At 40.8% G+C, this 27249-nt stretch overlaps 1 protein-coding gene and 1 long non-coding RNA gene across 6 annotated transcripts in view; one reads left to right on the top strand and one right to left on the bottom strand.

Moving 5' to 3' along the window:
- Positions 1 to 12013, bottom strand: part of MTDH (metadherin) — a 57210-nt gene extending 45197 nt beyond the window's left edge. For all 5 annotated transcript variants that reach the window (XM_042924435.1, XM_042924436.1, XM_042924438.1 and 2 more), the window contains exon 1: positions 11298 to 12013. In XM_042924435.1, the coding sequence (XP_042780369.1) occupies positions 11298 to 11678 (381 nt within the window). In that variant the 5' untranslated portion in view covers positions 11679 to 12013. The remainder of the gene's footprint in view (positions 1 to 11297) is intronic.
- Positions 12014 to 14155: 2142 nt separating this feature from the next.
- On the top strand, positions 14156 to 21870 carry LOC122210779. Its single transcript, XR_006198238.1, has 3 exons — positions 14156 to 14185; positions 20203 to 20331; positions 21298 to 21870. It is a non-coding gene; the product is annotated as an uncharacterized LOC122210779 (long non-coding RNA).
- Positions 21871 to 27249: the final 5379 nt, after the last annotated feature.

The following is a 27249-nucleotide window of genomic DNA, read 5'->3' as shown; positions in this document are numbered from 1 at the left end:
GTTGTGTCACTTTCGTGCTGCTTCCTCTCACCAGCTTCCCTGTGTATGTACATGTTGGGGGGGGGGGGGGGGGGGTGGTACACAAAGAAGGGTAAGAAAACCCTGAAAGGAATCTGGACTTAGAGCAATAACCACATCAGGAATATAAAACCGTTTAATTCTACTTCCAAGATCAGCATCTCAATTGTCAGTTCTCGTATGTTAGTTCTTATTATCCTCTTCAGCCAAACCTTTTCTGATTTCCTGTGGTCTGCTTCAGCTTCACCCTCTCTATACAAGCCTTATGCCCCCTGAACGATCTTGCAGCTTCAATTTCAGTTTCCAGTCTCTAACTGGAAGCTCACAGGCTTACATTTCTGAAACTTCACTTAACTAATCCCTTCAGGAAACTTTCCATCACAGTCACTACTATAGCACTTCCATTTTATTCATGTAAATGACTACATGGAGTCATCTTAATTTATTAACTGCTAAAAGGTGAGGAATTAATTGGTCAAAAACTACAGAAAATTCAATGCAATTCCTTTGAGGCCAAACGCAAACACTGGTGATACAGCCTCCCAAATGAAAGATGAAACAATCTCCTTTTGAACAAATATAAACTCTGAAGTCCTCAATCCCGTGAGCTACAGCAGGAACACCGTTTCCATTTCACAGACTCTGAAATGACCGGCAAGCCAGAGGTGGTCCCACACTCCAACCTGTGCCATTTTTACTTCCTTCTTCGTAAGATGAATTTATGCAATTACTGTAACTGTAGCTGTTCCTTCGGTCTATGCAGATTTCTCAATGTTCCACTAACATTTGGGAGTCAGCAACAACCCTTCCTCAAAATGCCAGATAACATGAAACAATACTCCTCCTATCCCAACAGAACTCTTGGGCCCTATGAATAAAGGATACACAATGCCAGCTGTGCCTTTCCTACCCACCAGCAACACTCATCTGTCCTGCCACCAGCTGGTCAAGAAGGCCTTGTCCTGGAAAATCATTAACCACATTTAAATCAGCAAATCCAGAAATGGAGGCATATTACGTAAATCTGCTCACATGAAAGTAACTAAATGTAAGTAAGTAAGTTAATTAATTAAGTAAAGGGGTGCCTAAGTGGCTCAGTCGCTTGAGCCTCCGACTCTCGATTTCAGCTCAGGTCATGATCCCAGGGTTGTGAGACTGAGCCCCAAGTTGGGCTCCATGCTGAGCATGGAGCCTACTTGGGACTGTCTCTCTCCTTCTCTCTCTCCCCGCTCCACCTCTCCCCAACTTGTGCTTCCACTGTCTAAAAAAAAAAGGAAAAAGAGAAAAAGAGGAAGAGAAAAAGAAAAAGCAACTAACTGCAAACCAACACTTCAAATTCAACCTGACTGCCAACAGGGTTTTATCTTTTGTATCTTATACAAAAGGTATTATCTTTTCTCATCATGAAGCCTTAATATATACGTTTCCATAGATTAGCAATTATGTGGGCCTCTCATTGTAACCTAGTATAAAATTTTCTGGAAAACTTTGAGGTGTTTCCTTCCAGGGCCAACCAAAGTTAACTTCACATATAGAATATAAGCTATATTTTAAATTAGACAAGAACATCCTCCGAATTTGGTGAAAATCAACCAGAAACAGAAAAATGACATAATCATTTCTTAGATGGATGAACTCCTTATAGGCAATGCTATGTCTGCTTTATTATTATACATTCCCCAACTCCTACGCCACATCCTTTTAAAAACGTATTCATGAAAGAACATTGTGAGTGTGTGAGTGTGTGTGTGTGTGTGTGCGCGTGCGTGTGTGTGTTGGGAGGGGTGGCGATAAACCAAAATGAAGATACCTAGCTGACAATCAAGAAAATAAAATGCAAAAAGGAGACACACAGCAGGGGAGCAGGGTCTCTTATTGAATAATACCTGATTTTGGAGCATCTGGGTGGCTCAGTCAGTTGAGCTTCTGACTCTTGGTTTCAGTTCAGGGCGTGATCACATTGTCCCTGGGTTCGAGACCCGCATCGAGCTCCACACTGCCAGTGTGGAGCCTGTTTAGGATTCTCTCCCTCTCTGACTCACCTCTCTCTCTCAAAATGAACAAACAAACTTTAAAAAATGCCTGATTTAAAGGAAATATAATTTTCATGTTAGTCAACCCTTAAATTATTAATTTCATAAATGTTTATTAAGTACTTCAGGCACTGGGCTAGGGACCTCAGGAACAAGGACAAATGAAAGGAATTTGCCCTTGAGGAGTTTTGAGGTTCAGAATAAGCAGATATGCTTAATAACGGACATCTACTCCAAAGGAATCTACGTCTAAGATAACCATATGTAAAGTTTAACATTTGACTTCTAAAACGAAACCATTTAGAATCCCATTTTCACTTAGTTATGTGAATTTTATTTCTAGATAGAAAATATAAAAACCATGACTTCAAATTACTTGGAAACACCTTAAGAAACTAGAAGGGCAGCCTACCAACTACTAAAAAAAATGGAAGATGAAGAGACCATGGACACTGGAACTGGACAAACCTGGGATTAAGACTCGACTTCTATATTTAATCACTGTGATTATAAGCATTTTCCTTGACTTAACCCTTTATTTCATCATTTGTAAATATAAAGAAAATATGTACTCATACAAGTTTCTTGTTAAAACGACAATAAATGAGAGAACATGGCTATAATGGCTCAAATCCTCATCTCCTTGTCCAGCTTTCAGGTCACAACTAGCAAGCCTACAACCAGCATTAAGTCCTGGTGGTCAAGAGGGTCAACAGACACTACATGCATCCATCAGGCCCAGTGCTCCAGACACAAATTCTTTTGGGGAGTTAACAGAATACAAATGGTAAGTAAACACAGCCTCTCAGAGGCTAGAAATAGTCCAGGCTTGCTGTCAAAGACAGCAATGTAGTATCTTTCTTTTTTAAAAAACTGCTTATAGTTTCACCATTTTCTAAGAAAAGAAAATTACATCATACTCACTTATGTTCATTCACTTACTATCCAGTAAGTGAACATAAGAGTAATACGTAAAACCCTTAAAACCTTGAGACAAAAACAAGTGAGACACAATCCCTGCCTTCAAGAAGCTCAGAACCTAGCAAAGGAAGAAGACACATATACAACAGCATACATTAAAATACACGACAAAAGGTATACTCTGCCCCTGTCTCCTAACCCCTCCAACCCTACTCGTAAAGGAAAAGAGTATGGGTTTTAAAGGCAAGCTGAAACCAGGGTTGAATTCCCCAATGTGTGTAATCCCGGAGAAGTTACTATTTCACCAGAGTTTCAATTTTCTTAGCTTAAAGTTATTCTGAACATACAGGAGGCATAAGTAGACATATTACACCCATCATAAAAAAAGATCAAGGGCAAAATGTTATGGAAATTCAAGGTGCATCATCTTTAGCTGACAAAGTGAAGACGGCCTGACACATAATTCCCAAGTATCTGCCGTGGGCCAAGCACCTTGCTAGATGCTTTACATGCATCATCTCATTTAGTGAACAAGACCTTGCCTTGGTCAGTATATTTTTAGTTTGAAGAGTTCTGATATAAATTCAAGATAGAACAATTTCTTGCCATTTATTTGAAAGTGTCTTTTTTCTGCCAAATGTGAATATGTCAAATATAAATATACTACAGCTTTAATTATAGTAATTTACTAACTTATTTTTAAATCCAACCCCAATTTTAAACTCTTAATAACTGAGAGTACAATCTTACAAATATGGCCTATGATTCAAATTTGCAAAATCATGCTATATATATCCTGAGCTATTTCCTTTAGTGTAAAGATCCTGTGCCTTCCAAGCAGCTAGCCAAAGACTCAACTCTCTTCAGGGATTCCGAACTATCAACTTGTTAACTGCACCAGGAATCCTCATGCTGTCAGCATGGAGCCCACTTCGGATGCTCTGTGCCCCTCCCCCACTCACCTGCTCACTCTCAGAAATAAACATTAAAAAAAATTAAAAAATAAAATTAAAAAAATACTCTCAAAGGTTTCATAACCTTGAGAAGTAGTACATTAACCAATAATGTCAAAGTGCAAAAGAAACCTCAAGTGTTAAGAGGGTTTATTGCTGCTCTTAATATCTAAGATAAGCATAATTATTAAAGGTCTTCTCTGTTAGGACTTTGGCAGAATACAACGACAAGATGAAAAAGTCCTGTCATTTAACCAAACAGAGCCAAATTTCTGGAGCTTTGGTAAGAGTCACTACAATTTTCAGCACAACCTTTTGATTCTATTTTTTTAATGATTATTTACTTATTTTTGAGAGAGACAGGGAGACAGTGAGCAAGTGAGCAAGGGGGGGGGGGGGGCGGAGAGAGAGAATTCCAAGCAGGCTCCATGCTTGGCGCAGAGCCCAACGTGGGGCTTGAGCTCACGAACCTTGAGATCATGACCTGAGCCGAAATCAAGAGATGGACGCTCAACCGAATGAGCCACTTGGGTGCCCCCAAACTTTTGATCCTAAAAGTAAATTTTGAAAGAAATAAAGAGAGGGGCGCCTGGGTGGCTCAGTGGGTTAAGTGCCCATCAGCTAGTTCACGATCTCCTGGTTTGTGAGTTTGAGCCCCACGTGGGGCCCTGTGCTGACAGCTCAGAACCTGGAGCCTGCGTTGGATTGTGTGTCTCCCTCTCTCTCTGTCCCTCTCCTGCTCGTGCTCTCTTTCTCTCTCTCAAAAATAAATAAACCTTAAAGCAAATTAAAAAAAAAAAAAGAAGAGAGCTGTAACTTACTGGGAAAATTGGAATTGTTCTCTGAATGCAATGTAATAGCCTTGAACATGCTATGAAAACCAGAGAGGTACACGGACATAACAGCAGAATTCATAGGCTACAAATTATCATACCATTTAGCCTTTGAAACTCCTTTGCTCTATGACCTCAAATAAGTTATTATAATCTATAAATCTCAAGATTCCATTTCTGTAAAATCAGCAATGTTTATCTAGAACTCAGGAGTTTTTAATCAAATGATTTTTCTTTTTATACTTATAACATGGGGAATAGTGATTTAAAGGTAAAAAGAAAATCCTGTTTGTAGGTAGCAAGCGATATAATTTACCTTTACTAATACCTGGGATAATACAGCAAAATTACTACTTAGAATAAAAGACATACTTCTTTTTTAATTTTTTTTTTTTTTTAACGCTTATTTATTTTTGAGACAGAGAGAGACAGAGCATGGATGGGGGAGGGTCAGAGAAAGAGGGAGACACAGAATCTGAAACAGGCTCCAGGCTCTGCACTGTCAGCATAGAGCCCGACGCGGGGCTCAAACTCACGGACGTGAGATCATGACCTGAGCCGAAGTTGGACGCTTAACCAACTGAGCCACCCAGGCACCCCTAAAAGACATACTTCTATTGGAATATCTTAACAGCTAAATTTACTTAGCCAAATAAATTATCCAATTAAACTATGAGGTATCATTATACTTTGTTCAGAACTGAGTTCGACAAATAATCATCAAAGGCACTTTACATGCCAGGCACTGTTTGCCATTGTATATATATCAAGACATACAACCTAGGGGCGCCTGGGTGGCTCAGTTGGTCAAGTGTCTGACTTCTGCTCAGGTCATGATCTGATGATTCATGAGTTCCAGCCCCATGTTGGGCTTTGTGCTGAGAGCTCAGAGCCTGGAGCCTGCTTCGAATTCCGTGTCTCCCTCTCTCTCTGCCCCTCCCCTGCTTGCTAGTGCACATGCGCTCACACTCTCTTGCTCTCTCAAAAATAAACATAAAAAAAAAAAGACTTACAACCTAGTGGAGGGAAAAGACCTCTGAAAAATAAATGGGTAAGTAATTTACAAACTGTGATAATTACAATAAATACATACAAAAAGTTGACGCAGAAGACAGAAGGGGATGCCTATTTCAACTAGGGTGACCAGTAAATAGTCTTCTAGGAAGATGAGGTTTTTTTTTTTTTTTTAATGTTTATTTTTGACAGAGAGAGACAGACAGAGCATGAGTGGGGAAGGGGCAGAGAGCGAGGGAGACAAAGAATCCAAAGCAGGCTCCAGGCTCTGACTGTCAGCACATAGCCTCGCGTGGGGCTCAAATTCATGAACACTAAGATCATGACGTGAGCCAAAGTGGGATGCTTAATTGATTGAGCCACCCAGGCATCCCTAGGAAGGTGAGTTTTAAGGTAAGACCTACAGGCTGATTTGAACAGTAGGCAAAAGATTATCCCAGAAGTGCTAATAATAGTTCATGCAAAGGAACTGGGTTGTAAAAGAGTGAAGAACTGAAAAGAGATCACTATAGTTGGAGGTAATAAAGAGAGGAAATGAACTCAAAATCAGCCTAGAAAGAAAAGCAGGTGCTGGGCCACACAGGAAAGAGTTTAGATTTTAAATGCAAAAGCTACTGAAGTGTTGGTTTTAGACAAGTGTTGGCTTTAGGACTGGGGGGCAACGTGCAGAGGTTACTACTCTGTAAGTGAGCTAAGGGGCCAGATAGACATTAGAATGAGAGTAGTCAGACTGAATACACATCTTGGAGATAAAATTGATGGTACCTGCTGACGGATTAGATATGAGGTACGGAAGATACAAGGGGATGAGGAAAAAGGGAAGAATCAAGAACGACTCTTAGATTTTTGGACTGAATAACTGAATGGGTGGCAGTCATTTACCATTTACAGAAATGGGGAAGACCAGGAGAGAAAAGGGAATCATGAATTGTTTTGGAGATGTTAAAATTTGAGACAAATGTCAGATTTCCAATAGAAGAAATCAAGTATAAACCTAGACATGAGGTTCTGGAGATGAGAGGAATGGTCCAGTTACAGTTACAGACTAATATGAAGTTGATCCCCATTATTCAGGGATTCCATATTGGCAAGTTCACCTGCTCACTAAAATTAATTTCTAATCCCAAAATTAATACCTGAGGTACTCTCCTCATCACTCACAGACATGCACAGGGCTGGGGAAAAAATCTGAATTGCCCTTCAGGTACCTTCCCAGGCAATGTTCAGTTTTGTTTCAGGTATCATAAAAAATATAAAATAAAAATATAAAAGAGAGAGACTAACCCTAGCTGCAGAACTAGGGAAGGCTTCAGAGTAGAGACAGCACCATAGCTGGGCCTTGAAGGATAAGTAGAAATCATAGAGAGAAAGAAATAAAGGGCTTTTAATAGAACAAAATAGTTTGAATAAGAGACACTAAAGTCTAGCCAATGGTAATGTGTTTGGGATAATAGTTAAGAGATAAATCTAAGATGGGGGTTACATTATAAAGAGGTTTGAGTGCCATGTTGTAGACTGGGTTTTATTCAACATGTGATGAGAAAACTACTGACAAGACGCAAACATGAAAGTCATGGTCAGAGCTGGGCTTTAAAAGATTTAACTGGCATGAGTGGGTAGAAAGGATTGGCCACAGAGAGACTGGAAGCAGGAAAACCAGTTAGGATGGTATTAGTACAGTCTAAGCAAAAGGTAATAAAGTCCAAAAGTAGGGCAGTGGCAATGAAACTGGAACAGAAATAATGACTACGAAAAATGCTGCATACTATTAGAATGATTTATTGGCTATAGAATGACGGACCTTATAAAATTTTAGCCAGAAGAGGCAAACACAGCCATCTTCCACTGTAAAAATAAAAAGGTGGCTCACATGGCTGTTTACCAGGCATGAAGAATGGGAATGAGTGGTATAAATACTTTGGTAGGGCATCTTACTACTTTATGCATTCAGTAATTTTTTACTGAGTACTAAGCACTATGCAAGGTTATACAAGAGCAAACAAGACAAAAACACTACTTATTCAGTGAGCTTATAGATATCAACAATTGCATTATGGCAAATCTTTATGAGAAGTCCTACACTAATATAAAAATAACCTTTTCACTAATACAAATTTTCACTGAAGTTGACCCTGGTTATAGGTAGGCTTCTAGTTGAAATTCAAGGCAACAACTGTTAAACACCAGTTAGTTATATGATATCTCACATCCATCTAAATTATGGCTCAGATTAAGTCAAGTTAAAAAATATTTACTGAGTTCCTATTTAATACTTACATTGTACTAGCTGTCATGGGAAAATACATGATTTCCAAAAATGCCAAGAAATAAGCCCATTGAAAAGTGCCACCCCCTTCACTTTTAGTAGGAAAACAAACTGCAATTCATACCCTGAAAGACCTTTGCCAAGAGTATTAGGGGATAAAAATCAAAATGATATAAAGATTTTAAAAAGTGCTAATGTGTTGGTTTAAAAAAGCTAAATACCACCTACTCTATAGATAGAAATAAACTACTAGAAACAAATTTTAAAAATCTGAGTTGCAAAATTTGCAATGATTTAAGAGAGAACTAAAAATAATGGGATAAAAAGATGAAAACAAAACATTTAATATGTAATAACCCTTCACAAAACTAGTTAGTTGGATCAGAGTAAGTATATACTAAAATGTGTATCAGAATGATATAGTAATGAAGAGATAGATTGTAAGATTAAACATGACACCCCTTAGAAATCTCTCCTTTACTATGGATCTTATGGCTCTATGCCAGTGAGTGATTTTTAAACTAATAGCAAGGATTTACCAAGGGAGCTTGTTAAAAATGCAGATTTCCTGGACTCAGTTCCAGAGATTTTTGAATTCTGAATTTATAAGATCTGTGCTGGTGTTCAGGAATCTATAAATTTTAATAAGCATTCAAAGCAACTCCATTGCAAATAGAGATAACATTTTGAGGAATCCTCCAATGTTTTAACTCAACTAAAATCTTCAATTTATAAACAAGATAAGCTAAACAGAGCAAGGTTAAATGCCTTATTCAAGTTTAGTTCCTGCCAGGCTGACAGAGTTAAGTCTTCCTCTCCTGGGCCTTTCCTGTTTCTTCAGCCTTTTCCACTATCTTGCTCCTACCGACTTTCAAAGCCAGATTCCGTGATAAGGTCTTTCACAGCCTCCTGGGCCCACAATGGGTTTGCACTGTTAATTTTTTTTAGCGTATCCTTTTCCACAACTGGAATAAAATCTCCCTGGGGAGCAACTGAGCTTCTACTTTTGTATCCCCTTCACAATGAGACATATGAATATTTTTTCCTTTTTACTGCCTTCAAATTGCAACCTGTATGCTGCCTTTCTCCAAGTAAATACTTAGCACAGTGCAAAGCACAGGAGTACTACATAAATGGGTGCTTCTATTTCTCAGTCTCATAAAGCAGTGTTTTTCTGTGGGTCATGCCTCCCAGTGAAATGTGAAACCAATTTGATGGGTCACAACTATCATTAAAGAAAAACAAACCGTATGGTTTGATATGTGTGTGTTCTCGATAAGGGGGTGGAAGTTGGGAGGTACTGTAATGGAAAATGTGTTTTTTATTGTAAGTTGCAGTCAAAAAGCTAGAATGCCACAATTTTGTTAATGTTGATAAACTTCTCCAACACCTGTATACCATGAGGTAGGCAAAGATATTTTCTCACCCAATCAACACTGAACAATTTGATTAGTCATCCCATTCTTCACTCCCCAAAGCTTAATACTAAGATTTATTTACTCATTCACTGCCCCATTCCTCAACTAAGATGAAAAAGAGGAGTAAGTCCTAAGTCTGATGAGTATTTTTCACAGGAACCTGTTCCTTCTTCAGATAGGTCGTCTGAGTGTTATGATGCATTTCGGATGGACTCCTAGAGCACCTGTCTCTCGACTCAAGTCTACCTGAAATTCTAGATGTCCCAGACAGGGCTTTGAAATGTTCACAACCTGCTTCATCCACACAGGGTTTAGGGTTATTAATGTGCGTGGTTTTTTCAAGATCACTTCTTCGCTTATTTTGGAGCCAGGTTCTCTATATCCACCGTAACATTACTTTCCGGTAACCTCTGCTCAAAAAATGTAATTATATATATTCGAAATCAGTTCTATTTCCTCTTCTAACTTAAGGTAGAATTCATACTGACAAAGTCCTATCCTTTTCTAAGTTTTGTATGTTATCTTAATCAGCAGACTAAATGTGAACACTTACCTAGGCCTAATTATGCACCAACTGTGACCTGTCACTTCTCTAATACTGACTTATTCCAACAATACTCTCATTGCTTTAGTTTGAACTCAAATCCCACTTCCTCCAGGAACTTTCCTAAATTCCTTCAATGGAATTAGTCTCCCACCCTCCAAGCCTCACCTGTCTGTGCTCTATTAGCATAATTGATGAATCTGTCTCCTACATTAGTCTCCATGACTGATTCTCACTCCTATGTGTATACCTCCCACCGGGCAACACACATCAGAGTGCATTTCACATGCTACGACTGGGTTACATTTACTTTGTTGCACTGAAAGGTAAGGAGCTTAATTCAGTGTATATAAAAATAGCCTAGCTGTTTCTAATTCTACACACCCTCCACTTGTAAAGTATTATAAAAAAAACTCTAAAAGATATAATGGGAGATCCACTGGTAATAAAGAATGTACAAATAAAACGGGAAAGCATGGTAAAATGGATGTGATGCTCTCTGCATTTCCACACGTGGTCCGGTAAAACGGTGCCTAAATCTCTTTCAGACAGCACCATTCTGCTCTGTCATTCCCTTTCACTATTTCAAAACCTCGCACACCGCTTAACTTGACTTAGCTCTCCCTCATGGGGCCATGTACCCCGAAGTATATTAGGCAACGACTCCCTCTTGCCTTGCTCCTGTTCAGGCCTCCATTGGCTGCATTCACAAGAGTAAGAGTGGGCAACCATTTCCCTTAAACAGTTTAACTAAAATGGAAGCGCGTCTAGACCTGGGTACCTTTAATCCTCCGTAAACCCCAGATTTTTTAGGTCATCGTATTTCCTCCACCGGCTACCGTCTCAATGTAACTTGAAGTAGACATCTGCCTTCCAGGCGCAGTCTTTCCACAACTTCCCAGCACCACCGTAAGGTCCCATCACTCTCCACACACGCAGCCTACCCGGTAGGCCTCAAGAAGGGTTGGCATGTTATTCCGGCGGTCAAGGTTCCCGAAAATGGCCTGACCTCCCGGCGCTTTTATTTAAACGTACCCCACGCCGCCGTCTAACTTCCTTCCTCGAAACTAGTCTTCCCCACTCGTCCTACACTTCCCGAGTTTCCACGATTCCCCAAGTAACGTGTCCACCGATCACCTCCTCCACCTGGGGAGAGCTCAGTCCCAGCTCTCGACTAACCTCACTCTTTTCCCCTTCCATTCCCCGCTGGGCGGACTGGGACTCGGCCTTCCGCTCGCTCGAGGGTTTCCACGCCGGGCCCTGGCCCCTATTCTACCGCCGCTCCACCCCTACTCACTTTGGGCTTCTCGGGCAATTTCTTCCGGTTCTTCTTCTTCTGCTCCTCGCTCCTGAGATTCTTCAACAGGGCTACATCGTCGGTGGCCGGGGCCGGCAGGGCCGCCGCCTCCTCCCGCTTGCGGGGCGGGCTCCTCCGCTTTTTTCGGGCGCCGGCACAAGCCGCGGCCCAGCCGTAGCAGAGCAGGAGGAGCAGCAGCAGTCCCAGCGCGCCGGTGCCCACCAGGATCACCCAGCCCGGGTACCGCTTCGGCTCCAGCCCCAGGTCGAGGCCCAGCTCGGTGCGCAGAAAGCCTAGGCCAACCGACAGCATTTCCCGCAGCCGAGCCGAGCCCTCCTCGGCCTGCTGGGCCAGGTCGTCCTGCCAGCTCTGTGCAGCCATCTTCCCTCCGTCAAAGAGACTCTCAGGGTGACGCTGGGGCGCACAGACGCCGTAGAAGAGTCAAGGGAGGCGAGGAAGGGACGGGCCGGACTGCCTCAAGCCGAGCGCATCGCGGCCGCCCCTCGCGCCGGAGCCGGGGATCGGCAGCTGCCGCCGCCAGGAGAGGGGGCTCCCAGTTCCCCCTAGTCAGCCTCACTCCGCCGCCGCCAGGAGGAGGGGGGCGGCGGGAGGGAGTGTCTCCAGTGGCGGCCGCTAAGCGGCGTCTCGGCGCCAGGGCCAGGCCCTGCTGTCGTCCCTTGGCGGAACAATGGCGGCTCCGGCCGCGATCCACGCCGCGCGCGCGGCGGGGGGGGGGAGGGGGGCGGGGGAGATGGCCGCGGGTCACGTGGGCAACCTGGGCGGGACGTGGGTGTCACGTGGGCAGGGCGGGGCGGGGCGGGAGCCGTTGGGTCGAGGGCGTGGCTCTCGCGGTTGGTGGTGACCAGTCCTGGCCTAGTGGAGGCTCCGAGCCTGGGGATCGCTGACCTTGGACGGGAGTCTGGGAGGGGTTAACTGCAGGAAGCCTCCGCCGGGTGGCTGGTGCCCCGGAGCTAGGAGACGTGGCGCTTTGAATGGGTCCGGGGGAGGGGCTCTCGAGGAAGTCGGGGATGGGGTGGGGGTAGGGAGGAGTGGGTGAAGAGTGTGGAAGCGGGTAAGGGGGTCTAGGTCAAAGTCGCTCAAGTAGGGTGTAGGTTTTCTACATTCTTTTCCTGGGAGTGGTGTTGGGGTGGAACAAACATTTTCTCCCTGGGTCACACGGCTAGATGCTTCCAGAGTAGGCTTAACTGAGTATGAAGCCGGCACTCCTCTTGCAAGGCCTAGGTTTCATTCACAAACTGGCTATTTCTCTTCAGGGCCAACTAACATACTGCGTGCCTATCATTCGCTAGCCTGGCTCATTCACTGTTGATCTGGGTGTTCCCCAGAAATCAAAACTTGGAAAGCCCGTGGGCGGCACTATTTTCCTAGTAATTTGTAGCTTTAATAAGAAATAACAAGAGAAGCACATTGAACTGTGTTTACGCGTAGAGGTAGCTCCCCCCTTGTGTTTTATTTTAAGCTTTTATACAAGACCACAAAAGGAGTTTGAAAAAATTCTGTGTTTATAATCTGTGTTGACCATCTCTGGGTAGAGTTAGGAAGAAATGAATTGCCTTTTCAGATTTTAATTACAAAGATAATGTTTGCTGGATGCCTTCAGTTTTTTCCTTTTTGCTATATGGAAACTTTAATCATTAAATGATAGCAAACATTTAAGCAGGTGTCTTGACTGGACTAATTACAGTTGACCCTTGAACAACTCGGGGGTTAAGGGCACTGACTCCTGGGCAGTGGAGTATAACTTTTGCCTCCCCCAAAACTTGTTGACTGGAAGCCTTACCAGGAACAGGAACAGTCACCTAACGCATATTTTGTATATGTATTACGTACTGTCGTCTTAAATAAGTCTTAAAGTAAGCTAGAGAAAAAAAATGTTAAGAAAATCTTAAGGAAAATACATTTACAGTACTGTGCTGTTTATTTGTTGAAAGAAATGCATGTATAAGTAGACCCAAGCAGTTCAACTTCGTGTTTTTCAAGGGTCAACTGTGCAGACTTTCTCAAAGAATATAAATGGGATAAGATTAATAAGCACCTAATGCCAAAACTGTATTAAGGAGTATTTTGACCTACTTTGCAACAGTATTGTAAATGCATGTTGTGATTAATGGGTGGAAGGGAGTTTTGTAAATAATAATAAAAATAAGCCACTCTTGCTAAGCTTTTATAGACTTATAATTAAAGACAGTGTAAATTATAAGGCCTAAAACTTTGAAGATATCATTGGGATCTGCTTTAACTCTACAAGGTTCCAAATTCCATTTATGTTTATGAAGTTAGATTTATAATCCCATTCTTAACATTTTGTTTCCAGAGACGGGAAATGTGATGAATTTCCTAAGAGGTTCCACTGCCCATTCTAGGTTAACACCTGTGGATTTAGGAATTGGGCAGATTATACAATAAGAGTAGCAGGATTTCCCTGTTCCTTGGGCAGCCTAGCAAGTATTGATTACGTAAAATCATTTCACCTTGCTTTTTTCTGTGACTGTCCCTAAAAATACCTTTAAAAAAAAACTTTGAAATAAATTTAAAATTTTACTTTGTTCAGTAATACAGATAACATCATTTTCATATATAACTTTATAGTCATTTTTCCAGGTTTTGTAATATATGTATATGTTACCTATGTATATATATGTATATATTATATATATATGTTTTACACATTTATTTTAAAGTTTATTTATTTGTTTTTGAGAAAGAAAGACAACATAAGTGGGGAAGGGGCAGAGAAAGAGAGGGGACAGAATCTGAAGCAGGCTCCAGGCTCTGAGCTGTCAGCACAAGATGTGGGGCTCGAACCCAAGAACAGTGAGATCAGGACCTGAGCTGAAGTCGGACGCTTAACCACCTGAGCCGCCCAGGTACCCCTCAAGTATTTATATTTTAAAAACATAGATAAGGTTGTACACTATTTACTGTTTTGCACTTAATGTGGTCATGAACATTCATGTCAGTGGATAAAGCCTATCTAAAACCAGAAACACACCTGTAGTTCCACAAAGTTGGGCTTATTGTAGCAGAATGAAGTTTAGGTAAAGTTTAAATGAAGCAATGCTTTGAAAGACTCAAAGCAAAACTGGTTGTGTATAAGGGAGTTATCAGGCCTGACCCAAGTAGACTCAGAATCCTAATTCCTTGGAAATGGCAAAATTAAGATAAATGTGAAATGTTTCTGAAGCCTGAAACGTGGGTTGGAATTAAAACACTGCTTTATCCTTTTTTTTTTTTTTAAGTTTATTTTTGAAAGAGAGAGAGAGCTGGGAGGGGGAGAAAGAGGGAGAGAGAAAGAGAATCCCAACCAGGCCCAATGTCACCAGCGTGGAACCTGATGTGGGGCCCTGAGATCACGACCTGAACCAAAATCTAGAGTCAGTCGCTTAACTGACTGAGCCACCCAGGCACCGCCCCCCCCCCTCAAAAAAACCCCTGCATTTTCTAAGTGTCAAAGTGACTCATACAGTGGAATACCACTTGGGAGTAAAAAGGAATGAATTATAAATACGTGCAACGACATGGATGAATCTCCACATAATTATGCTGAGTGAAAGAAGCCAGGCAAAAAGAGTACATAGAATATGATTCCATTTATATAAAACTAGGAAATGCAAAGTATAGAGACAGAAAGCAGATAAAATAGTTACTTGCAGGGAGGGGTGGGAGCAAGAAGTAGGAGGGAGCGATTACAAAGGGGTACCAGAAAACCAGGGAGTCATGGATATGTTCATTATCTTTATTGTTGTGATGGTTCTATGATGTTTACATACGTACAGGTCAAAACTTATCAAGTTGTATACTTTAAATATTAGAGTTTATGTTGCTACACCTCAAAAAAAAAAAAAAAAAAACAGTTCAAGGAAATTTTTAGAAAGTGAACTGCATGGCTCAGGTCCTTACAACAGTGCGATGTCGTTCCAGTCTCACTGAGGGGATTTCTAACAAAATTTTTGCCAATCTACGACTTTAAAAAACAAGGTTTCTCAATACTATATCCTTGATGTTTCTTAACAAAAGCAGTTTTTATAGGCTTACACAATAAATATTCACTTATTCTACTGTCTGGCTCTACTGTAATTTAACGTACTTTATTGTTGGATAGTTAGATTACAGGGGTTTTTGTTTTTGTTTCTTGCCATTGAATGCAGTTCTGGCATGAACTAAATCTTTGTGACTATCCATAATTACTTCTTAAAGATAGAATCCTAGCAGTGTAATTGCCTGAGTCATAGCCCACAAATGTAATCTAACCCTTTTAATTAGGAAGTTTTAAGGGACCTGAAGAAGTTCTACTTAAAGCCTCTCATTTCACTGAAGAAAAAAAAAAAAGCTTCAAAGTGTCGTCATACCCTAGAGTCAGAGTAGAAGCCAGCCTTTTCCTTGCCTTTGACCCCTTGGCTGCTCCTCTTTTTCAGTATCCTGTGTGATCAGTTCTTGGGAATAGAGTGTGTATCTGTATGTTCAGGCTGCCATAATAAAATTCCCTAGACGGGGTAGCTAAAACAAAAGATTTATTTTCTCGTGGTTCTGGAAGCTGGAAATCCAGGATCAAGGTGTCAGTATGGTCAATTTCTGGTAAGGGCTCTCTTCCTGGCTTGTAGATGGCCGTTTTCCTACTGTGTTCTCACAAGGTAGATAGAAGGCCAGTGAACTCTGGTGTCACATAAGGATACTAATCCTTTTTTTTATATATGTAAGTATCGTTTTTTAAATTTTTAAATTTTAATTATTTATTATTTTTTAATATAATTTATTGTTGAATTGGTTTACATGCAACACCCAGTGCTCATCCCAACAAGTGCCCTCCTCAATGCCCATCACCCACTTTCCCCTCTCCTTCATCCCCCCATCAACCCTCAGTTTGTTCCCTGTATTTAAGAGTCTCTTATGGTTTGCCTCCCTCCCTCTCTGTTACTATCTTTTTTTCCCCCTTTCCTTCCCACATGGTCTTCTGTTAAGTTTCTCAAGATCTACACAGGTGAGTGAAACCATATGATATCTGTCTTTCTCTGACTGACTTATTTCACTTAGCACGATACCCTCCAGTTCCATCCACGTTGCTGCAAATGGCATGATTTCATTCTTTCTCATTGCGAAGTAGTATGCCATTGTATATATAAACCACATCTTCCTTATCCATTCACCAGTTGATAGACATTTAGGCTGTTTCCATAATTTGGCTCTTATTGAAAGCGCTGCTATAAACATAGGGGTGCGTGTACCCCTATGCACCAGCACTCCTGTATTAAAGATACTGGTCCTTTCAGATCAAAGCCCTACCCTATGACTTCATTTAACCTTAATTATTTCCTTAAAGGCCCTATCTCCAAATACAGTCACACTAGGGGTTAGGGCTTGAACAGATGAATTTGGGGGGCAGGGGAACACAAACCTTCAGTCCATAACTGTGCAGGAAGCTTCCACTCAAGTAGCTTATCTCTGAGGGCTCATGGAAGGAAAATGTTGACTTGGGTCTTCAAAATGTAGTCTGCTGCCGTTGTAAACTCCTGGGCCACAGGATTATACACCAAGAGAGTGATTTTACAGTAAAGCAGGAAACTACAGTTTGAGTGTGCCAAGACTTTGGAACTATGGTCAGGAAAGGGTTATCCTCAGAATAAATAAGTAAGAATTAATAAATAATGAAATTATCTGCAGAAATATCCTAAGCTGAAAGATAATTTATCTTTGCTGAAAGGGCCAGGATATTTCGCATTCTCTTTAAAAGATCAGAAGATATGCTAAGAACCTGCATGGAAGTAAAAACTGGTTGGGGCATGAAGGTAGGGGCCAAGGGAAGAAGAGAAGACTGAATGTGATAATAAAAGCAAAAGTTACTGCAAATTCATTTGGTGGAATGCCATGCCACAATAAACCTAGCAAAGGAGATGTACATTCTGATATCATGTGTATAAAGTTTAAAAGACAGATTTATAAATAAAAATGCAAAACCATGCACGGGAATAATGAACACCAAATTGAGGATAGTGGTTATTTCTAGGGAGAGTGAGACAGAAATGAGACTGGAGTGAGTCCACAGGGGACTGCAAATGTATCTGTCATGTTTTATCTCAAACTAGGTTGTGGGTAGAAGTGCCTTCTTATATTATCTCTACTTTTTATATGCCAGAAATACTTTATAATTAAAAATAAGCAACAAAAAGTAAATGACAAAAGCAGTAGTTTGTACAGAGGCTAAACAAAATAATGGAGGCCCTCCTTGACTACTCAACTATTGTGTCACTATTATCTTGCGGTGGGGAAAAGGGTATCAGACCATCTTGGCTCAACAGGTGACTGCTAAGGTCATTTAACCCCCTTTGCACTGATTTCATGCTCAGCACACCACACCCATGTGGCATCTCATATAGACTCTACCACATAAGAGAGAATGGGTCGAAGAGTTGGCTTAAGTACTCTGATTCTCTTAGCAGTTACATTTATTGGCATAAATCGTGCATTCTTGATGAACCAATGTTGTTCCCATGGTGGTACAAATAACTGGTTCTTGGGGCAAAAAATACTTTAAGAAACGTATAACACACAAATAAAATATACTAGATGCAAAGATATGCAATATATCTGTGGCATTACTAGTTCACAGGGGGTAATTAGGGAAAAAATAACTAAAAAGGCACTTAGCGGGGTGATAATGAAAATATGGTTGAAAAATACTGGTGTAAAGGAAGAAATTGACATTTGGTTTCATCAATTAGGCTCCCATGTTTTTGGTTAATTAGTCTCCTCGGGTCATTTAGTCATTTCTTCACTGTACTGTTATTAAATTGCAACTCTGATTTAAATGCATATTGTCCTCAGAAATCTCAGAACCTAGTGAGTATAATGGACCCTTTTTAAAATAGCCTTAATGCAAGATAGTATTGCTATAGTAAGTTGATTTGAACATGGGGATTATAGTGGATGCTGTGATGTGCTTCTCAGATGCCCCTTCAATAATGAGGAACTTATCCCCAACTCTGGGAGTATTACTAGAAGGCATCCCTGAGGTAGGTGTCAGACTTTTGGGAAGATTACTGAGGAAAACCTCCTCAGCCAAAGTCATGTCTCCTTCCAGGAATAGCCTACATCGAGTCACCCAATAGCCTGGGAGTATAAAATCTTGGCCGCCTTGTCCTAACTTGGGACTTATTTTATTTTACTTCTTAAAGTTTTTTTTTAAGTTTTAATTTTTATTTTGAGAGAAAGAGCATGTGCTCAGGGGAGGACCAGAGAGAGAGGGGGAGAGAGAATCCTAAGCAGGCTCTGTGCTGATGGCATGGAGCCTGACACAGGGCTCGATCTCACAAACTATGAGATCTTGAACTGAGTCCAAATGAAGAGTTGGACACTTAACTGACTGAGCCACCTAGGCGACCTTATCTTATTTTATTTGAGAAAGAAAGAGAGAGAGAGTACAAGCAGGGAAAAGGAACAGGGGAGAGAGAGAGATAATCCCAAGCAAACTCCACGCTCAGCCCAGAACACAACACAAGGTTCGATCCCATGACCCTCGGATCATTACCTGAGACAAAATCAAAAGTCTGAGGCTCAACTGTCTGAGCCACCCAGGCACCCCCCTAACACCCCCATAACCCCCCTGGGACAATTTTAAAAGACCATCCCAGCCCCAGAGCACTCCATGGGCTTGGCTGAGGATTGTTAGCACTGTATGATAGCTCAGTTTTCCCTCTGCCCAGTCCTACTTCCTTCCCTCCCTTCTACAGGCACTGTTTCTGAGAGCACTTCCTAATATGCTGATCTATCTCGAAGTCTGCTTCCCAGAGAACACAACCTGTAACAGGGATGATAAGATATATACAAAATATTTGGCATCACTAAGGTGGGAGAGATTATTTCCAGAATTCAGTGATTCATCACTTATATACAACTTCCAGTGCTTATCACAATAAGTGCCCTCCTTAGTTACCCATCACCTATCTATCCCATCTCCCACCCACCTCCCTCCATCAGCCCATAGTTTGTTCTCTATCATTAAGAGTCTCTTGTGGTTTGTTTCCCTCTCTTCTCTCCCCCCCTTCCCATATGTACATTTGTCTTGTTTCTTAAATTATACATATGAGTGAAATCATATGGTTTTTTTCTTTCTCTGATTGACTTATTTTGCTGAGTATAATATATTCTAGCTCCATCCATGTCATTATGAATACTTCATGCTTTTTGATGGCTGAGTAATATTCCATTATATATATATTATATATATATACATATATATATATATATATGTATGTATGTATTTTATATAATATATATACCACATCTTCTTTAACCATTTATCAGTTGATGGACATTTGGGCTCTCTCCATAGTTTGGCCATTGTTGATAATGCTGCTATAAACATTGGGGTGCATGTACCCCTTCAAATCTGTATTTTTGTATCCTTTGGGTAAATACCTAATAGTGCAATTCTTGTATTGTAGGGTAGTTCTATTTGCATTTTATTGAGGAACCTCCATACTGTTCTTCAGAGTGGCTGCACCAGTTTGCATTCCCATCAACAGTGCAAGAGAGTTCCCGTTTCTCCTCATCCTCGCCAACACCTGTTGTTTCTTATGTTGTTAATTTTAGTCATTCTGACAGATGTGAGGTGGTATCTCACTGTGGTTTTGATTTGTAGTTCCCTGATGGTGAGTGATGTTGAGAATATTTTCATGTGTCTGTTGGCCATCTGGACATCTTCTTTGGAAAAGTGTCTATTCGTGCCTACTGCCCATTTCTTAACTGGGTTATTTGTTTTTTGGTGTTGAGTTTGATAAGTTCTTTATAAATGTTGGATACTAACCCTTTATCAGATATGTCATTTGCAAATATCTTCTCCCATTCTCTAGTCTGCCTTTAATTTTGTTGATTTTTTCCTTCTGTTTAGGTTAAGTCTTGAAGGATGAGTAGGATGTTGCCAAGAAGAGAAGGAAGGGGGTGGAGATTAATTCTAAGCATGGAGACCAGCAAAAGTAAAGGCTTGGGACATGAGAAAATTTGGTATATCTGGATTGTGGTGAGCATTTCTGTAACTGGTGATAAAGTCCTTAAGATTTTGGCAAGGGATTGAGGACGATGGAATTTTCAAGAATGATTCCTATGCTTCTCACTTCCAGTTGCACAGATGGTGGTGCCATTCACTGAGATAGGGAATATTGGGAAAGAACTAAGTTTGGCAAGCCAAGATTAGTGGTATGGTTTTATATGCATTGATTTTGAGGAGTACAAAATATCCAGATGAAGATAGGCAGGTGAATACACAGGTGTAGACTCCAAAGCACAGATGAGAATCTGGAGGTGACTCTTGGTTTCTTTGCTCTAATCACATTTTTCATTCCTCAATCACTCGATGATTTCTGCTCTTATAAGCCCCTTGTATTTCTCTTCCTTGGGGTTTCCCTGGTTAATTCCTACTCATTCTTCATATCTCAAGTGAAACATCCTCCCACAGGCTGTGCTCAACCACCAGATCCAGTCACTTCCTCATATTACATATTTTCATAGCACCACAGATTTTCATAGTATTTGTCAAAATTGTAATTTCACATTTATTCACAGAATTATTTTTTCTCTCTCTCTGACTATAATTTCCATGAGAACAAGACCTGTGTATGGCTTTGTTCATCATTATACCCTGTACCTAACATAATGCCTAGCACATGTAAATGTTCAGGACATATTTAAAAGAATGGTTGATGTTCATATTAATGGGAATAAAAACCCAATGGCCATTTACACACGAAGATAGGTCCCTAACTGAAGGCACCAGTATTTTGTGGATGAAAGACTCTTAAGATGCTGCCCAGTTATCCTGACTCCTGGTATTCACATCCTTGTGTAACTTCCTCCCCTGGAGCATGGGAGAAACCCATGACTTACTTCTAACCATAGAATATGGCAAAGGGTGATTACATTACATAAAACTGTAGCTGTCGTCTTGCTGGAAAATCCTATTTTCTCGTCTCTTGCTTGTTTGGTAAAGTGAGCTTCCCTGAGGAGAGGCACATGGGGCAAGAAATTTGAGGGTGGCCTCCTACCAGCAGCCAGCAAGAAAGCAAGATGCTCAGTCGGATGATCCAGAAAGAACTAAATCCTGCCAACAACCACATGAATTTGGAAACGGAATCTTCCCTGATAAGACTCCAGTGCTGGCTAACGTCCTTCTGAGGGGCACCAAAGCAGAGCATCCAGTTAAGCTGTATCCATATTCATGATTCACAGAAACTGTGAGATAATAAATAGGTACTGTTTTTCAGTTGGTAAATTTGTGGGAATATTGTTTTGTAGCAACAGATAACTAATTGTGGGATTTTGGTGCCTAATAGGGGGTGCTGTAATAAATACGTGAAAATGTGGGAGTGGGTTTGAAACCAAACAGTGGTCGAAGGCTGGAAAAATTTTGAGGAGCACAAAAAGGAAAGCCAAATTGTCTTGAACGGTTTGTGAGAAGAAATAATGGACTTTAAATACAGTGCCCAGGAGGCTTAAAAGGACATGAGGAACATGTTTTTGAATATTTTAAATGTTTATTTGTATTTGAGAGAGAGAGAGAGAGACAGAGCACAAGTGGCCGAGGGACAGAGAGAGAGAGGGAGGCACAGAATCAGAAGCAGGCTCCAGGCTCCGAGCTGTTAGCAGAGAGCCACACGCGGGGCTCGAACTCACGAAATGTGAGATCATGACCTGAGCTGAAGTTGGACGCTTAACCGAGTCACCCAGGTGCCCCAGGAACATTTTTTTTTTTTTTTTTGTAATAGCAGAAAATTTAGCCAGGTGTTTTCTGCAATTACGTGGAAAGCAAGACCTCTAAGTGATGAACGTAGACATGCAATCATGAAAATTTTCAAGCAAAAGTGTTGAAGGTGCCACTGGGTTTCTTCTTGATATTTATAGTAAAATGTAAGAGGAGAGAAATAAGAGAATAACTATTAAGCAAAAGAAGCCAGGACTTGATAATTCTGGAATTTTTTAGCCTCTTCAGATGGGAAAAGATGCTAAAATGGAGGACTGGCTTTTTTTTTTTTTTAATGTTTATTTATTTTTGAGAGAGAGGCAGACTGCAAGTGGGGGAGGGGCAGAGAGAGAGGGAGAGACAGAATCGGAAGCAGGCTCCAAGTTGTCAGCGCAGAGCCCAATGTGGGGCATGAACCCATAACAGTGAGATCATGGCCCAAGCCAAAGTCAGAAGCTTAACTGCCTGAGCAAGCCAGGCCCCCCGGGGGACTGGCTTCTAAGCACTGACTGAGAAAGTAGTATGGAGAAAAAGCTGAGAGTGTGACTTAAGAACCTTTTGTTAAAACCTCAGAAAGATCGAAGGATCATACTATTCAGTCACATGAAGGATCTTGAGAGAGTTTAAGGGTATGCTTCAAGGAACCTCTCAATTAACCCATAGATCTTCTAGGAAGTTTAGGAGCGGTTGTTTTTTTTTTTTGTTTTTTTTTTTTCTTAGCAAAATCAAGAGGGGCCCACAGTAGAGAAGGTCTTACCCAGAAGAGATTTTGGATTGGCTTTTGTGCAGTAGAGTGAACCCCAGTGAAATTCATAGTTGACCCACAAAGTTTATGAGAAAATTGCATCACCAAAACACTGCCACTTTGGACTGGATGGGACAGAGACAGTACAAAAATGAAAAGAAGGTGTTGGGCTTCCCAAATTCTACTGGCAGGAGTCAGGCTGAGAAAACCACGTACACTGCCAACTTCTGCTACTTTCGCGAAAAGGAACAGAGATTCAGAATATGGGACCAAGATTCTAGGGGGTGGAGTCAAGGACCACAGAGAACTATACCTAGACCTTGAAGCCTAACCAAAGAATGTCCAACATTTGCTGAGGAGTTATTTCTGAGTTGCTCTGGATCACTGATGCTTTTGTATCTACCATTTTCCCCAATGTGATTGGCAATGACTTAGCTGTTTTCCTTCGCCTGTCACACCACTGTCTGTTAGGTGTCTAGGAGGAAGAAAATCTATCTCTTTAGTTTCACAGTCCCCCTAAATTGAAAAGAACTGTGCTCCAGGAGATATACCTACCAAAACTACACCTAAGTAGCTTCCTTTGTAGCAGGACCTGATTTAGATGATGAGATTCTGAACTTTGAGCAGATGCTATAATGGGATGAAACCCCTGAGGGCCTTAGGAGAGGATGATGTGTTTTGCGTGTGGAAGTGATGTGAATCATTGAGGACCAGAGGGGGGATTTTGGGAGGCATGTTCCAACATGGACCCTAATAATCTCTTCTTCTGGTGTTTATGGCTTTGTATCATCCCATCTCCTTAAATAACTTGCTTCTAAGAAACAATAGACTACTTCAACATTGAGGGAATGTCATTTCTATGATCAGATTGCAAAAGATTCTGAGTTCCATCTGGCCAGCAGACTTACTTCCTTGATGGTTTTGATGAAGCAAGTTGCCGTGTTGGAGAGGCACACGTGGCAGGGAACTGAGGGACAGCCTCTGGCCAGTAGCCAGCTGCAAACTGAAGCCCTCAATCCAACAACCCAAAAGAAACTAAATCCTGCCAACAGCCATGTAAGTCAGCTTAGAAGCAAATCCTCCCTTAATTAAACCTTCAGATAAGTCCCAGGCCCCGGCTTATGGTTTGATTGCAGTGAAAATTTTGAGAGAATTTAGAGGGACCCAGTTCAACTGTGCCTGAATGCCTGATTCTCAGACCCCGTGAGATAATTAAATATGGTTTCAGTTGTTAAGTTTGTGGTAATTTGTTACACAGAAATAGAACTGATGCACCTATTATATTGCCAAAGTTGGAAAAGATGGACAAACCTCAGTGTTTGCAAGGCTGCAGGGGAACAGACATTCTCATGTAGTTTTGGTGAGAGTACAAAATTTCTGAAGGCAATTTGGCAATATAAATTTAAGAAAATTCAGGAGCACCTGGGTAGCTCAGCCAGTTGACCGTCCAACTCTTGATTTCTACTCAGGTTATGATCTCAGTGTTTGTGAGTTCAAGCCCCGTGTAGGGCTCTGTTCTGACATTGTGGAATCTGCTTGGGATTCTCTCTCTCTCCCTGTCTCTCTGCCACTCCCCCCACTTGCGCTGTATCTGTCTCTCTCTCAAAATAAAAATAAGAACTTTGGAAAAACAAAAGAAAATTCAAAAGCTCAAAGGTGGATATTTTTGATCCAGCAAAGTTCATTGCTAGGAAATTGTCCAAAAGAAATAATTGGACAAATGTACAAAAGTAAAATCACATAGTCATTACACTGTAATTTATTCTCTCAAAAAATTATATGCAATCCAAAGTGGTGATTCTTTGAATACATTGTGACACATGCAGGGATAGGATATTATGCAGCCATTAAAGAATATGATGTGTATTTAGGTATGTCAGTTATTCACTGACCTGGAAAGCCACACTGCTAAGTGAAAAAACTTAGTTACAAAATAACATGTTTAGTAGTAACTCATTAATATTTTAGAATGTATTTTTATATATCCATGAATAGACATCTGGAAAGATATTCCCCCAAATCTATTTTTTTAAGTTTTCATTTATTTATTTTGAGAGCATGAACAGGGCAGGGGCAAGAGAGAAGGAGAGAGAGAATCCCAAGCAGGCTCCGTGCTGTCAGCACAGAGTCCAACAAGAGGCTTGAACTCATGAACCATGAGATCATGACCTGAGCCAAAATCAAGAGTCGGATGCCTAACCGACTGGGCCACCCAGGAGCCCCCCTCAAATCTTTATAATAATGTATAGCAGCCATATGTAGGAACTAGAGTTTTTCAATGGTTTTTATTGTTTCTATACAACTTTAGAAATGTTTGAATATTTTATATGAACATGTATTATCCTTTTAATCAGAATAAAATAAGGGTTCTTTTTGCCTTGCTGAAGCTTAACCTACAGAATAATTGTGCACCACATCACATAAACAACCTTAAAAATCATAGAAAGAGAATGGCACAGCTATGTCTATATGCTCAGAGAAGCCATTGAGTTTTGGTGACATTTAAAATTTGAACAGTGGGGCGCCTGGGTGGCTCAGTCGGTTAAGCGTCTGACTTCGGCTCAGGTCATGATCTCGCGGTCCGTGAGTTCGAGCCCCGCGTCAGGCTCTGTGCTGACTGCTCAGAGCCTGGAGCCTGTTTCAGATTCTGTGTCTCCCTCTCTCTCTGCCCCTCCCCTGTTCATGCTCTGTCTCTCTCTGTCTCAAAAATAAATAAACATAAGAAAAAAAAAGATTTTAATAAAAAAAATTTGAACAGTGACTAAGAATGAAAACAAACTCTGAATCATACAAAAATCGTTCATTGTCTACCAGGTACAGCTAAAGCAGTGGGCACTGTTTTGTATGGTATGTGTTTCGGCCTCACACGTGAGCCGGGTCATGGAAGGAATCTGTTCAGAGAGGCTAACCTCTGTCTTCTGAACCATTCTTTTCTTCCTTCTTCCTAAAAGAATTTTTCATTCACCATTTAAAAATTGGAAAGAAGCTTATTATTGACCCATAGAAAAATTTCTCCCAAGAGGACCAAGAGGATAATCATTTTCTGGGTAATATATATTAGTTAGTATAATTTAGATTTAAAATGCCTTCTTGGGAAATGCTTCCTAAGAGTTATAATATTTAGTTAAGTATTGTGTTTCATTGAGGCTCACTTTGCTGAATCATGCCAGTACTAAATTTTGAGATATGCCAACCCATGTCATTTATTAATATAACCAGTGGCTTCTAAAGTTCCAGTTAAATTTTAAGATTTATCTCTTTGCCTGTGAAACGTTTATTTCCTCAAGGAAAACTTCTTTATAAGGTGATAAGTAGCCTCTGCTGAAAGAGAGGGGAAAAAAATAATACCTCAAGCCTCATTGAGACCTCATGTCCATAAAGATGAGTAGCTCTTCTGGTGGCTGAGTAGAAAGGAAAGACACAGGTGCACTTGCTGGGAAAGACCAAAGTTTATGAAAATTAGTAACCTCAGATACTGAAAGAGAACCAATATTGTAATCTAAAAAAATAAACTAGGCAGTTAGTGAGTTTATTACTCCAATGTGGCCTTACTACATCTAATAAGTTCTAAATTTGATGAATTACTTGAAGTCAATTTGTGTGTGTGTGTGTGTGTGTGTGTGTGTGTGTGTGTTGTTAAAGCTTAGAGTATGGTACAAGTGAATTGCAAATATGAACTATGGTTGCTATTTGGAGAAATTCCTTTATCCATGCTGTGACCCTTAATCTTGATGAACCATGTTGTGAAGCTACGTGACAGCTTTAACCACGTCAGTACAAATTCGTTGTCTTCACCTTTCAAAAAGGAATATTTTTGATAAATAACATCTTTTTCAGATAAGTGTGTTACGACATTATTTTCTTGGAAAAATGGAAACAAAAAGTTGCAATGTGGAATACCTTATTACTTTAAAATACTGTTTGATAGTTGCATCTGGTTTGGCCGAGACGATTATCTTGGCCTGCGAGCATCTTCTTACTCTTCTGCGAGTGTCACATGAAATCTGTTTGTGAAAGGGATGTATACCCAAGCAGGCAATTACTTTGTGATTCTTGCCCTTAAGAGGTTCTTTAGTTCCCTACGTGCACTTTGTCTGCAATTAGAGTAAGAAAAACCTCATTAGTGCTTTAGTTATAGCCTCCTCTTCCAAATAGACTTCCATCACTGGCAGGAAGAACAAAGAGAGAGATTAACAAACTTTGCCCAAATTATGCCTTAAGAAATAATGACGTTTCTCATTAAAACAGTGGGGTAGAGTGATGACGAGGAGTTACATGGACAAAGGTTTGGAGTAGAGAGCTGGTGTGTCTTTGGAGAATTTCACTTAACTGGAGCTGTGGACTGGCATTTGAGAATAGTGCCTGTGTGGTGGGAACAAGAGTAGCAGGATGTCTTAGTCAGCTCAGGCTGCCATAAAGGAATATCACAGACTAATCCACAGACTGGGTAGATTAAA

Source organism: Panthera leo, chromosome F2, assembly GCF_018350215.1.
Source record: "Panthera leo isolate Ple1 chromosome F2, P.leo_Ple1_pat1.1, whole genome shotgun sequence".
Taxonomy (NCBI): Eukaryota; Metazoa; Chordata; class Mammalia; order Carnivora; family Felidae; genus Panthera; species Panthera leo.
The sequence above is the reverse complement of the archived record's forward strand: the minus strand, read 5'-3'. Positions and strand labels throughout refer to the sequence as shown.